Source organism: Orcinus orca, chromosome 3 (assembly GCF_937001465.1).
Source record: "Orcinus orca chromosome 3, mOrcOrc1.1, whole genome shotgun sequence".
Classification (NCBI taxonomy): domain Eukaryota; kingdom Metazoa; phylum Chordata; class Mammalia; order Artiodactyla; family Delphinidae; genus Orcinus; species Orcinus orca.
Genome location: NC_064561.1, coordinates 6,680,205 through 6,692,293, shown reverse-complemented (window position 1 = coordinate 6,692,293; position 12,089 = coordinate 6,680,205). Strand labels below are relative to the sequence as shown.

At 48.1% G+C, this 12,089-nt stretch overlaps 1 protein-coding gene across 7 annotated transcripts in view; it reads left to right on the top strand.

Annotated features, from left to right (window-relative positions):
• COL5A3 (collagen type V alpha 3 chain) overlaps positions 1 to 6,154 on the top strand; it is a 40,268-nt gene extending 34,114 nt beyond the window's left edge. For 6 of the 7 annotated variants that reach the window (XM_049708553.1, XM_004277338.3, XM_033401040.2 and 3 more), the window contains 3 exons: positions 446 to 514; positions 3,006 to 3,245; positions 3,336 to 4,323. In XM_049708553.1, coding sequence (XP_049564510.1) covers positions 446 to 514; positions 3,006 to 3,245; positions 3,336 to 3,482 — 456 coding nt within the window. In that variant the 3' untranslated portion in view covers positions 3,483 to 4,323. Of the gene's footprint in view, positions 1 to 445; positions 515 to 3,005; positions 3,246 to 3,335; positions 4,324 to 5,386 lie in introns of those variants that run through there. The other variant, XR_007476768.1, reaches the window with a different exon arrangement.
• The last annotated feature ends 5,935 nt before the right edge of the window (positions 6,155 to 12,089 follow it).

Below are 12,089 nucleotides of genomic sequence, written 5' to 3'. Positions count from 1 at the left end.
CCTGAGATGAGGGTTTGACAAGGGCAAGTCATTTATTTAGGAGGTGATCCCAGGAGGGGTAAGTGAGAGGGGCCAGGGGAGGCAGCCAATAAGGGGTGTGCTGTTAAAACATCACCGTTGGACACCCAAGGCTCAGTTCCACTGGGGACTTCCAGGAGACAGTGTAGGGTAGGCTCCTGGGAGCTGTCCCCCACCTCGGGGAGAGGGAGCCGGGGCATTTATCCACCAGCTCTCATCAATCATTGGTGGAGGCTGCCTCAGAAGGCGGGAACACCCAGCCTCTTGGGTCTGTCCTGTGTACCAGCCAAGTCCAATCCAACAGTCAGAGAACAGACTGAGAGTCCCTGATATCTACAGTCAGTAGCTTTCATTGTGGGGAGGTAAATGCAGAAAGGACATGGTGGCCCCCTGGGGCACCTGCTACACCGTCCCCTCCACTCCCCAGGTGAAACTGGCCTCCTGGTCCAGAGAAAAGCTGGGAAGCTGGTATAGCACATTCCGTCGAGGGAAGAAGGTGAGTTGCCCTGGAGGCCGAGGTGGGGATGGTATAAAAATTGGTGGGAACCAGCATGGGAATTGGAGGAGGTGAGATGAAAAGGATAGACTCGCTTTGCCTCTTGATGATCACAGCATCAGATGTATGATAGGGCAAAGCACAGGTCATGGTGGCGATCCAGAGGCAGTGCTGGAAGGACCTGAAGGCTTCCTGGTAGAAGTCACAGCTCAGCTGAGGTCTAAGGAATAAGTTGGGTTGCAAGTTTGGGAGGACAAGGAATAGTGTTCCAGGCAGATGGAACAGGATATATGAAGGCTCAGAGTCAAGAGAGGGCCTGGTAAATTTAAAGAAAAGGTGACTTGCTCTGCTCTAGAGAGTGTGAGGGGGAATGTGGTAGGAGAAGAGGCTGGGGAGGTGGGTGTGAGCTAGGCCCACTTCCTCAGAAAGATCTATGAGCAGTAGGGAGCCATGGAATGTTTTTAAGTGAGGGAGGCACCGAGATTAAATCTCTGTGATAGAAAAATGCCTCTGAGCTGGTGGTGGTGGTGATGGGGAACTTGGAGGCTGGGAGACCCAGAAGACTGATGTGTTGGTCCAAGAGAGCAAGGAAGGGACCAGGCTGGAGCTGGTGCTATGGGGATGGAGAGGAGGGCATGGCTTAGAACAACCTCTAAGAGGGGAAGTCAGTACGACCTAGTAATTGATGGGATGACAAGTCAGTAGGACCTAGTAACTGATGAGATGGCACGTGAATAGGACCTATCAGGTGAGTAATTGATGAGATGAGTAATTGATGAGATGGAGGGGAGGGAAGAGATAGGGATGACACCCAGGTTCCTGGTTTGAGGGACTGATGTCTAGTGAGGTTCTGAGATATGTAAATGGGAAGAAGGTCAGGTTTACGGGATGGAGTGGAATCTTGGGTTCATTTGGGATTTGTTTATGTAACATATATGTGTATGCTAAACATTGGGAACATAGCAGCAAAGAAAAGTTCCTAACTTCATGAAGTTGATATTCTACTGGGAATAGGACCAAGGAAGCAGACAGACCATAACCAAGGAAACAAAGCTATAATATAATGTCAGGGGGTATCTTGGTTTGGGTTCCCCTGAAAGAGACCCTGAGGCAAAGACTCAATTGCAAGGGGCTTATCTGGGACGTGATTCCAGAAAACATCAATTGTGGAACATGAAAGGGTACAGGGAAGAGAAGGAAGACAGGACGCGTTACCAAGCCAGTTATCTCAAGTTAATAATATATTTTATGTAACCCAATATATCCAAAATATTGTCATATCAATATAAAGATTAGTGAGGCATTTTAAACTTTCCCCCTCTGAGTTCTTCAGAGTCTGGTGCATATTTTATATTTATAGCACATCGTAATTTGGACACTAACTTCCCTTGGAAGTACTTAGATTGCATAAAACCTGCAGTTGAAAAAGTACATTCACATCCTCAAGTTGTTCCAAACCTCAGTTTTCTGATAAATGGATTGAAGCTCAGTTATTAGTTATAAATTAACGTTACAAGTTTTAAATTAAAGAATTAAATAAAAAATTAAAATTTAAATGGATGGACCTAGAGATTAGCATACTAAGTGTAGTAGGTCAGACAGAGAAAGACAAATACATGATATCACTTACAGGTGGAATCTAAAAAAATGATACAAATGAACTTATTTACAAAACAGAAATAGACTCACAGACATAGAAAACAAACTTACAGTTACCAAAGGGGAAAGGGGAGGGAGGGATAAATTAGGCGTTTGAGATTAACAGATACACACTACTATATATAAAATAGATGAGCAATGAGGACCTACTGTATAGCACAGGGAACTGTATATTCAATACCTTGTAATAACCTATAATGGAAAAGAATCTGAAAAATAATATATATATGAGTATATGTGTGTATATATATATATATACACACACATACACAAATAACTAAAACTTTTCACTGTAAATCTGAAAATAACACGACATCGTAAATCAACTATACTTCAATTTTTTTTTTTTTTTGCGGTATGCGGGCCTCTCACTGTTGTGGCCTCTCTCGTTGAGGAGCACAGGCTCTGGACGCGCAGGCTCAGCGGCCATGGCTCACGGGCCCAGCCGCTCCGCGGCATGTGGGATCCTCCTGGACCGGGGCACGAACCCGTGTCCCCTGCATCGGCAGGCGGACTCTCAACCACTGCGCCACCAGGGAAGCCCTTATACTTCCATTTTTTAAAAATGAGTGCCAACAGAAAAAAATTAACATTGAAATAAAGTTTTGAAAACTTTCTCAGTCTCACCGGCTGCCTTTCAAGGGCTCGATAGCACACGTGCCTAGGGGCTTGCAAGAGAACCACGGACGGCCGGATGGCTGGTGGGGCTGAGAAAGATGAGGACGTGGCAGGGCGGGCAGGTCTGCGGTGGGTGGAGATCCTGGGAGGTGGGTACTTCAGAAGGAGTAGAGGCGAAGGGAGCACCCTCACCTCTTCTTGGTCCCACCTCCAGTTCTCCTACGTGGATGCTGATGGGGCCCCGGTGAGTGTGGTGCAGTTGACCTTCCTGAAGTTGCTGAGTGCCACAGCCCGCCAGAGCTTCACATACTCCTGCCAGAACTCGGCTGCCTGGCTGGACGAAGCTGCAGGAGACCATGGCCGCTCTGTCAGTTTCCTTGGGACCAACGGGGAGGAGCTGTCCTTCAACCAGACGGCAGCAGCCACCATCACTGTCCCCTACGACGGCTGCAGGGTAAGGGAGGGGTGAGGGGCTGGCCAGAGCAGGGCGGGAGGCTGTGGCTACCCTCCCCCTGACTCAGCATCCGTGTCTTCCCACGGTCAGCTCCGGAAGGGACAGACGAAGACCCTCTTCCAGTTCAGCTCTTCCCGAGTGGGATTTCTGCCCTTATGGGATGTGGCGTCTGCTGACTTTGGCCAGACGAACCAGAAATTTGGGTTTGAACTGGGCCCCGTCTGCTTTAGCAGCTGAGAGCTTCACGGGTGGGAGGGAAAATGAGGGAGCCCCAGATGGGGCACATTTGGTGCTGAGGCTTTGAAGCCATCACATTTATCGTCTCCTGGGACTGTGGAGCCAGGAGACAGTCTGCTCATCACCGTCAAACAGTATTCCTTCTCCATTCCGGGGGTCTGGAGGCTGGACTCCCCTGGCCTATGAGTCCCATTTCCCTGCACTTCACCCCGGCTGGCATAACTGTAGTCTGGCTCTGTCTCCCCTTCATGCTCACCCGATGCTCAACTCCCTCCCCTGACCCCCATGCAATGAACTTCTAACCCAGAGCTGATGAATGCCCCCCATGCCTGCCTCGCACCCCTCAGTCAGTGCTCTCAACACCCTTTGGTGCTACCTTCCGCATAGTTAAGCACTGGATGTCTCCTGATCCCAGGCTGGGACCTCTTCACTCATTCCTATTTTCAGGTGGGTTCACAGTGAATGGACTGAAGTCAGACGACGGAGGGAAGTGGGATTTCCCCGGGCTGAGCTGTGTGTTCTTTCTGCTGCCTCAGCCCCGCTAGCTCTGAATACTGCTTCCCCCCATATCTCCCCAAATGCACCTTGCCATGCCAGATGGTTTGGGGACCAGGATGGTAGGGGGTAAATCAGGATCCTAATGGTGCTGCCCTATTTATACCTGGGTCTGTATTAAAAGGGAAAACCCCCTCTGTTGTATATTTAATCTGCTTCTTCCTTAGGGAGGGCTGGGATATGATGAGAGAGATTCTAGCATGATCCCCAAGTCCGCCCCCCACCCTGCCCCAGGCCATAGGGCATAATTGGCATCTCAAGTCTGAGAATAAACCAGTGAACTGTGTCCCTGTCTGCCTTTCATCTGACGCTGGCCATATCTCTCTTAGGGTCAGGCTCTTGTCTCACCCAAGGAATCTGCCACCACCTGTCTTAATAATTGAGTCTTTTGGTAGAGGTAGCTTTGGGGGTCGGGGAACCTAATTATAATGGGATTCACTGGAAGTGATGGGCCTGTTTATTAACTTAGGCTGCTAGAGGAAAAGTTGAAAAAATAGTCAGATCTCTAAGAGAGCAGATCTTAAATGTTCTCAGGACAAAAAAAGAAATGGTAAATATGTGACGTGAGGGAGGTGTTAGCTAATGCTATGGTGGTAATCTTTTTGCCATATATAAGTGTATCAAATCAACATGTTATATACACTTTAAACATCTACAATGTCATATGTCTATTATATCTCAATAAAGCTGGGAAAAATTGTGAACCTATTAGGAAGACATTTAACTTTAAAAAAGAAAGTAGACAGAGCTCCATGTTGACCTTGATTGGTCTTGGAATCACTGCCTGAGTTGAGGGGATGTATCAAGAGGTGACATGGAATGTGGTTTTGGTTTGAGATAAAATGACTAGGGGTCAAAGGTTTGGGTGGCAGGTCAAGGGAGTGAGTTGGGGGTGAAGAGAATTGAATTATGAGTTGACCCTTGTGGTGAGTTGGAGGTTAGGGGTTAAGGGTAGGGTAAATTATGTTGAAGTGGGTTGAAGATAAGTTGAGTTGGAGGGTGGTTTGAAGTGTGTTGAATCAGTTTGGGGATCTGTTGAATTGGGGGTTGGAATGATGAGTGGATTGCATTAAGGGTTTGGAATTGGATATTGGGTTGAATTGAATTAGGGTTGATTTAAGAAGTAGAATGAACTGAGTAGAGGTAAGTAAGGGTTACTATGAATATGGGGTAGGGATTGCCAGTGTGGTGAGTTAAGATGTGATCAGTTAAGATGAGAGTTGGGTTTGGGGTGACTTGAATTTGGGGTTAGATGTTGGGTTGAAGGTTTTAAAAAACAGATTTATTGAGATATAATTCACATACCATATAATTCACCCATTTAAAGTGTATAATTAAATGGTTTTTAGGGTATTCACAGACTTGTGCAACCATAACCACAATCACTTTGGAACATTTTCGTCCCCTCAGAAAGAAATCCCATATCCGTGAGCAGTCACCCATCATCTCCTCCAAACCTCTTGGTGGTAGGAAACCACTAATCTTTCTGTTGCCTGTTCTCCACATTTCATATAAATGGAATCATACAATATGTGGTCCTTTATGTCTGGCTTCTTTCATTTAGCATAATAATGTCACAGTTCATGTTGCAGAATGCATCAGAACTTCATTCCTTGTTATTGTTGAATAATAATTTACTGCATTTTGTTTATCCATTCAGCACTTGGTAGACATTGTTGAGTTAGGAGTGATGGAGGGCTGGTGTGAGTTAAGTTGGATCAGGTGGGATTGTGTGGGTAGAGGTAGCAGGTTGGAGTGAATTGCTTCCCTCAAACCCAGGGCTTGGGACTTCCCTGGTGGTGCAGTGGTTAAGAATCCACCTGACAACGCAGGGGACATGGGTTTGAGCCCTGGTCCCGGAAGATCCCACATGCCGTGGAGCAACTGAGCCCGTGCGCCACAACTACTGAGCCTGCACTCTGGAGCCCGCGAGCCACAACTATTGAAGACCGCAAGCCACAACTACTGAAGCCCACATGCCTAGAGCCCGTGCTCCGCAACAAGAGAAGACACCGCAATGAGAAGCCCATGCACCGCAACGAAGAGTAACCCCTGCTCACCGCAACTAGAGAAAGCCCATGCCCAGCAACAAAGACCCAATGTAGCCAAAAATAAATAAATACATTTATTAAAAAAAAACCCAAAACCAGAGCTTACTCTGCTATTCCTGCCAGCAGCCCTCTAAGGCCACCTGAATACTTGCTCTAGATTCCTTTATTCATTCCATAAATGTTACTAAGAGTGCTAACTCTATGAAGAATATTGGTGCCCAGAGGTTAATCCATGAGTTCATCCCTTTATTCACTTATTCATTTGTTTAGCTCTATTGAGTGTGTAGTAAGCACTAGGCATTGCTCCAGATGTGGAGATAGAAGAAAGATGCCGTATCTGCCCCTCAGGACCTTACTTCTGAGGAAAACAGATTATACACAAATCTCTCTGTAATGTGACTTCAGGTAGTATTAATTGTTGTGAAGGAAAATCAAACAAGTTACGTGGAGAGTGATGGAGTCGGGGGCTTATTTGAAATAGGTTGGTCAGAAGAGGCTTTGCTGAGGAGCTGGTGTTTTAGCAGAGACCTGAAGGATGTGAGGGAAGCCCCAAGTGGAGTCTTTTTTTTGGCCGAGTAGCTTGAGGGATCTCAGTTCACTGACCAGGGACTGAACCCAGGCCACAGCATACAGCAGTGAAAGCCCAGAATCCTAACCATTAGGCCACCAGGGAGCTCCCCATGTAGAGTCTTGAGGAAGTATCCGACACACAATGAAGAACCCAGAAACCCTCAAACACCAATGAGGGCTCTTGAGGGGGTGGGGTTTCTCCTGGTCATCTCTTCTCCAGATGTGTTGCTTTTGCTGATTTCTTCACCCTGTGTTGATGTCTATCAACCCAAATGTAGACCGGAGCCTGCCTTCCTTTTAGCTCCTCTCTCAAACATCTTTAACTCAAGAATGCTTATGGTGGGCTTCCCTGGTGGCGCAGTGGTTGAGAGTCCGCCTGCCGATCCAGGGGACACGAGTTCGTGCCCCGGTCCGCGAGGATCCCACATGCCGCGGAGCGGCTGGGCCCGTGAGCCATGGCCGCTGAGCCTGCGCGTCCAGAGCCTGTGCACCGCAACGGGAGAGGCCACAACAGTGAGAGGTTGCGTACCGCAAAAAAAAAAAAAAAAAAAAAAGTGTAATGACTCTTTAATTACGTAAAAGCTCATTAAAGAATTAGAAATTCAGCCCTGCTAAATTAAAGGGTAATTGACAAAGGTGTAAGGAGGGAATTTTAGGCCTTGCACGCTCAGCTCTGTGTATTTACCCAGCATCATCACCGGCACCCTGGCGGCTGCTGGGAAATTCCCAGCTGATTTGCATATTCAGCAGCCATAATTAATCACACTGCTTGTGCTTCAGGAGCAATTACTCCAGAGCTGGGGGTGGGGCAGGGCGGCCAGCGTGGGGGCCCGGCTGCAGATTCAGACCGGGTTGTAAGGGGTGGGTGGAGCAGGGGATGTTACACATACACACTCACAACATTGTCGGAGATACAAACAATGACAAACGCAGACCAAGGGCTCATGGAATCGGACCCTCATCTTGTCACCTCCTTCCATCCCCCGCTGCTACCACAGCAGCAAGTCACTTCCTGGACCCACAAGCAGACTCAGGCAGACCCGCATCACACACTCCCCTACACCTCAGCCAGATCCAGATACACTGACACACAAAGGCCACACAGAAAGTTGCACACACCCGGTTGTGTCTGTACATACACCTAGAGCTGCCCTGCGAAAACAACCGTGTTCACAAACCCACCCTCAGAGATGGAGCCACATCTGGAGGGAGATCCCCATTGTCACACATAGAACTACTGTATCCTGGGGCCTGGCACATGCTAGGCACACAGAGGAACACACAGCCCCACACAGAGACATGCCACCAACACACAAGCCGCAGATGTGGGCCCAGGTAAACTCCATCATGGGTGGTTCAGAGATAACCCTCCCTCTGCCCACACATTCATTCAATCAATCAACCAATCTTTGTTAAGCACCTACCATGTGCCAGGCACTATTCTAGGCTTTGGGTACCCAGCTGTGGACAAAACAAAGATCCCTGCCCTCGTGGAGTTAACACTAGTGGGGTTGACAGACAGTAAGCAAATACATGTATGATATGTCAGGTGGTGCTATGAAGAAAAATAAGGCAGGGAGGAGGACTAGAGGGGTGTTCGTTGAGACAGAGTAGTCAAGGAAGGCTTCCTGGAGGAGGTATCCCTGAAGCGGTGGCTCATACAGAGAGAGAGGGAGGGAGCCATGGGACATCTCACACAGCCAGGCCCAGAGGCACTGACCCATGCAGAACCGCACCGATCCACATCTGGCCATGCAAAGAGGTCCTGACCCCACAAGGGCAGACGTGTGGCCTCCTGTGCTGAGTGCCCCAGACACCAGAGCTTCCTTTCGAGAGGACGGGCCTGGACCCTGAAGGTGACAGTGCAGCACTGGGAAGACGGGTGGCTGAGCAGATGGAAGACCCAGATTGACACCAAGAGGTTGTCCTGTCTTTCCATGATGCTAGTCTAATCTCCTTTATACGCGCTTTTTCCCCCTTGGTAAATTTCTTATTTTATTTTATTTTTGTGGTGAAAAAGTGCATAACATAAAATTTACCATCTACCTTTTTTTTTTTTTTTTTTTTTTTACGGTACGCGGGCCTCTAACTGTTGTGGCCTCTCCCGTGGTGGAGCACAGGCTCCGGACGCACAGGCTCAGCGGCCATGGCTCACGGGCCCAGCCGCTCCGCGGCATGTGGGATCCTCCCGGGCAGGGGCACGAACCCATGTCCCCTTCATCGGCAGGCGGACTCTCAACCACTGCGCCACCAGGGAAGCCCTACCATCTACCATTTTTAAGTGTACAGTTCAGTAGTGTTAAGTATATTCACGTTGCTGGGCAACAGATCTCTACAACTTTTTCATCTTGCAAAACCGAAACTCTATACTCATTAAACAACTCTCCATGCCCTCCCACCTCAGCCCCTGGCACCCACCTTCTACTTTCTGTCTCTATGGATCTGACTCCTCTAGGAACCTCACATGAGTGGAATCATGCAGTATTTGTCTTTTTGTGACTGGCTTATTTCATTGAGCATCATATCCTCAAGGTTCACCCATGTTATAGCATGTATCAGAATTTCCTTCCTTTTTAAGGGTGAATGATATTCCATTGGATGGATGGACCACATTTTGTATATCCAGTCATCCACTGATGGACACTTGGGTTGCTTCCAGCTCTTGGCTACTGTGAATAATGCTGCTATGAATATGAAAGTGCAAGTACCTCTTTGAGACCCTGCTTTTGATTCTTTTGGATCTATCTCCAAAAGTGGAATTGCTAGATTGAGTATTATTTCTTTCTTAGAAATTGTTTTCATCCAGGCACACAATATGTACAATAAAATGCACTGATCTTAAGTGTTCTGTTGGAGGAGTTTTGACAATTGTCTACACACCCTAAACAAGATGCAGACTGTTTCTAGCACCCAGAATATCCTGATGCCCTTTCCCATGCCCCCCCACCCCGGAGACACACCTTCTTCTCGGATCCATTCCAAGTGTGGCAAAACTGATGAATGAAATATGGAAGGTTTATGGAGGTAGTGTTGTGTAGTGGTTAGAGCCAAACCACCTGGTCCAAGTTTCAGCTCCTTTGCTATATCAGATGTGACCTTCACCCCTCTGAACCTCAGTCTCCAGAGCTGTAAAGTGGGGTGAATAATAGCACCTACAGCGTCAGATTGTGTGAGGATTAAAGTCGTTAAAATAGATCACATACTTAGAACAATGTCTGCCATGTGGTAAGTGCTACAAAGGTGTTACATTTTAAGTGTTGCATATATAAAAATATGCATACATATGCAACACTTAAAATGCAACATACATATAAATATATGGGGAGAGAGAGAGAGGGAGAGATAGAGAGAAACTTTATAATGAACACTCATGTGCCCACCACCCAACCTAAGAAATAAAGCATCATACCCACAATTGATGCCTCCTGTATACATTTCTGCCATTGCATTCCTCTCCCTGCCCCAGCGAGGGTAGATGAATGTGGAGAATTAAAACCATGGGTTTAGGGACTTCCCTGGAGGTCCAGTGGTTAAGACTCCGTGCTTACACTGCAGGGGTTGGGGGTTCGATCCCTGGTTGGGGAACTAAGATCCTTCATGCCGTGCAGCGTGGCCAAAAAAAAATACATAAAATAAAATTTAAACCATTTACCCATTTTTTTTAAATTTTATTTTTATTTATTTTTGTCTGCGTTGGGTCTTTGTTGCTGCAGGCGGGCCTTCTCTAGTTGCGGCGAGCGGGAGCTACTCTTCATTGTGGTGCTTCCAGTAGTTGTGGCGCACAGGCTTAGATGCTCCGTGGCATGTGGGACCTTCCCGGACCAGGACTCGAACCTGTGTCCCCTGCACTGGCAGGCAGATTCTTAACCACTGTGCTACCAGGGAAGCCCCATTTACCCATTTTTAAGTGTCCAGTTCAGTGACATGAAATACATCCACATTGTTGGGCAACCATTCCCACCACCCACCTCCAGAACTTTTTCATCTTCCCCAATGGAAACTCCGTCCCCATGAAACCCTAACTTCCTATTTTTTCCTTTCCCTAGGTTGTGGGAATTTTTGACCTTAGTTTATTTCTCCATGTTTACTGCTTACAGAAAGCTGTATCCAAGGATGATGGACAACATGATTTTGCAAGTTTCTAAACGATCTCACACTGGTACGATACTGAACATGTTTTTTTGTGACTTGCTTTGTTAGTTCAGCCAGAGATTTTTTCATCTTCTCCATGTAGGCACAAGTATTTCTAGTCTTGTCTTTTTAATTGCTTTGAAAATGCTCACCTCAGCAGAGTTAGCTGTTCTCCTACTCATAAACTTTTAGGTACTTCCCATTTTGTTCCTCTTCAAACATCTAGGCATGTGTTGCACATGGTAAGTATCTCTAGGGTGTATAAGTATATAAGAAATTAGGAAATTCTGGGTTAGGGAGAAGGTGCATTTTCATCTATCCTGAGTAGGATATTCATGCTGGTTGCCCAAACCTCACGATGTACCTTTCAGATCACCACTCTCCCGAGACTCCCTTTTAGCCCTAAGACAAAGTCCAAGTTCTTGTACCTGCGGTTCTGGCCTCACTTGCCCCCACACCTCATCAGGAGACCTAGCCTCCTGCACCTTGTGGCCTCAGGGCCTTTGCACCTGCTCTTCTTTCTGCCCACCACGCCCTGCCAGCTCTTACTCATCCCTCGGATTGCAACTCTGGTGTCACTCCCTGATGCTGACCCCTCAGGCTAGATCTGGGCCCCCTAGTCACACTCAGTGAACCCTGCCCATCTGTGCAGGCACCCTACTCCTAACTCTCAATTACTTGAAAACGGGGCTTCCCTAAAGCCAGTGCAGGCTGGGCCTGGATTGAGTGCCCGGTCTCTGCTTGTGGATAGCTGGAGGAGTCTGTGCATCTGCCTTGGGGCTGGGGTGGCAGCTGCACAGAGACCTGGGCTCCACTCCCAGTTCTACCACTTGCTAGCTGTGTGACCTCAGGCAATGGCTTAACCCCTTTGAGCCCCTCACTTTCCTCTCCTGTGAAACCCTTCCCAGGGCTGTTGCAGGGGTTGAAATGAGCCCCGGCCAGGTCTGGCTCAGGGTAGACCGCTTTTGGTAGGAGCTGCTGTGGGTCTGAGCCAAGTTCCGGCCCCATAACCTTGGTAGGGCTTCTCTCCTTCCTGGCTTGGCAGGGCTGGGAAGTGATGCTAGGTCTCCTTGTCCCGCCAGCTCATTCCTCAATTCCCAGGCCTTTAATGGGAACCACATGCACTGGACGCCTGCCTGTCCACCCGCCCTCCCTCCTCCGTATCCTCCCCCAGAGAGGCCTCCTGAGTCATCTGGTCCCCCTCCCCCTCCCCTGCTTCTCACAACCTCATTCCCACACTGCTCCGGCCTGGGGTTTGCGTGTTGTGGGTGTCTGTGTTGTGTCATGGGTCCCTGTGGGT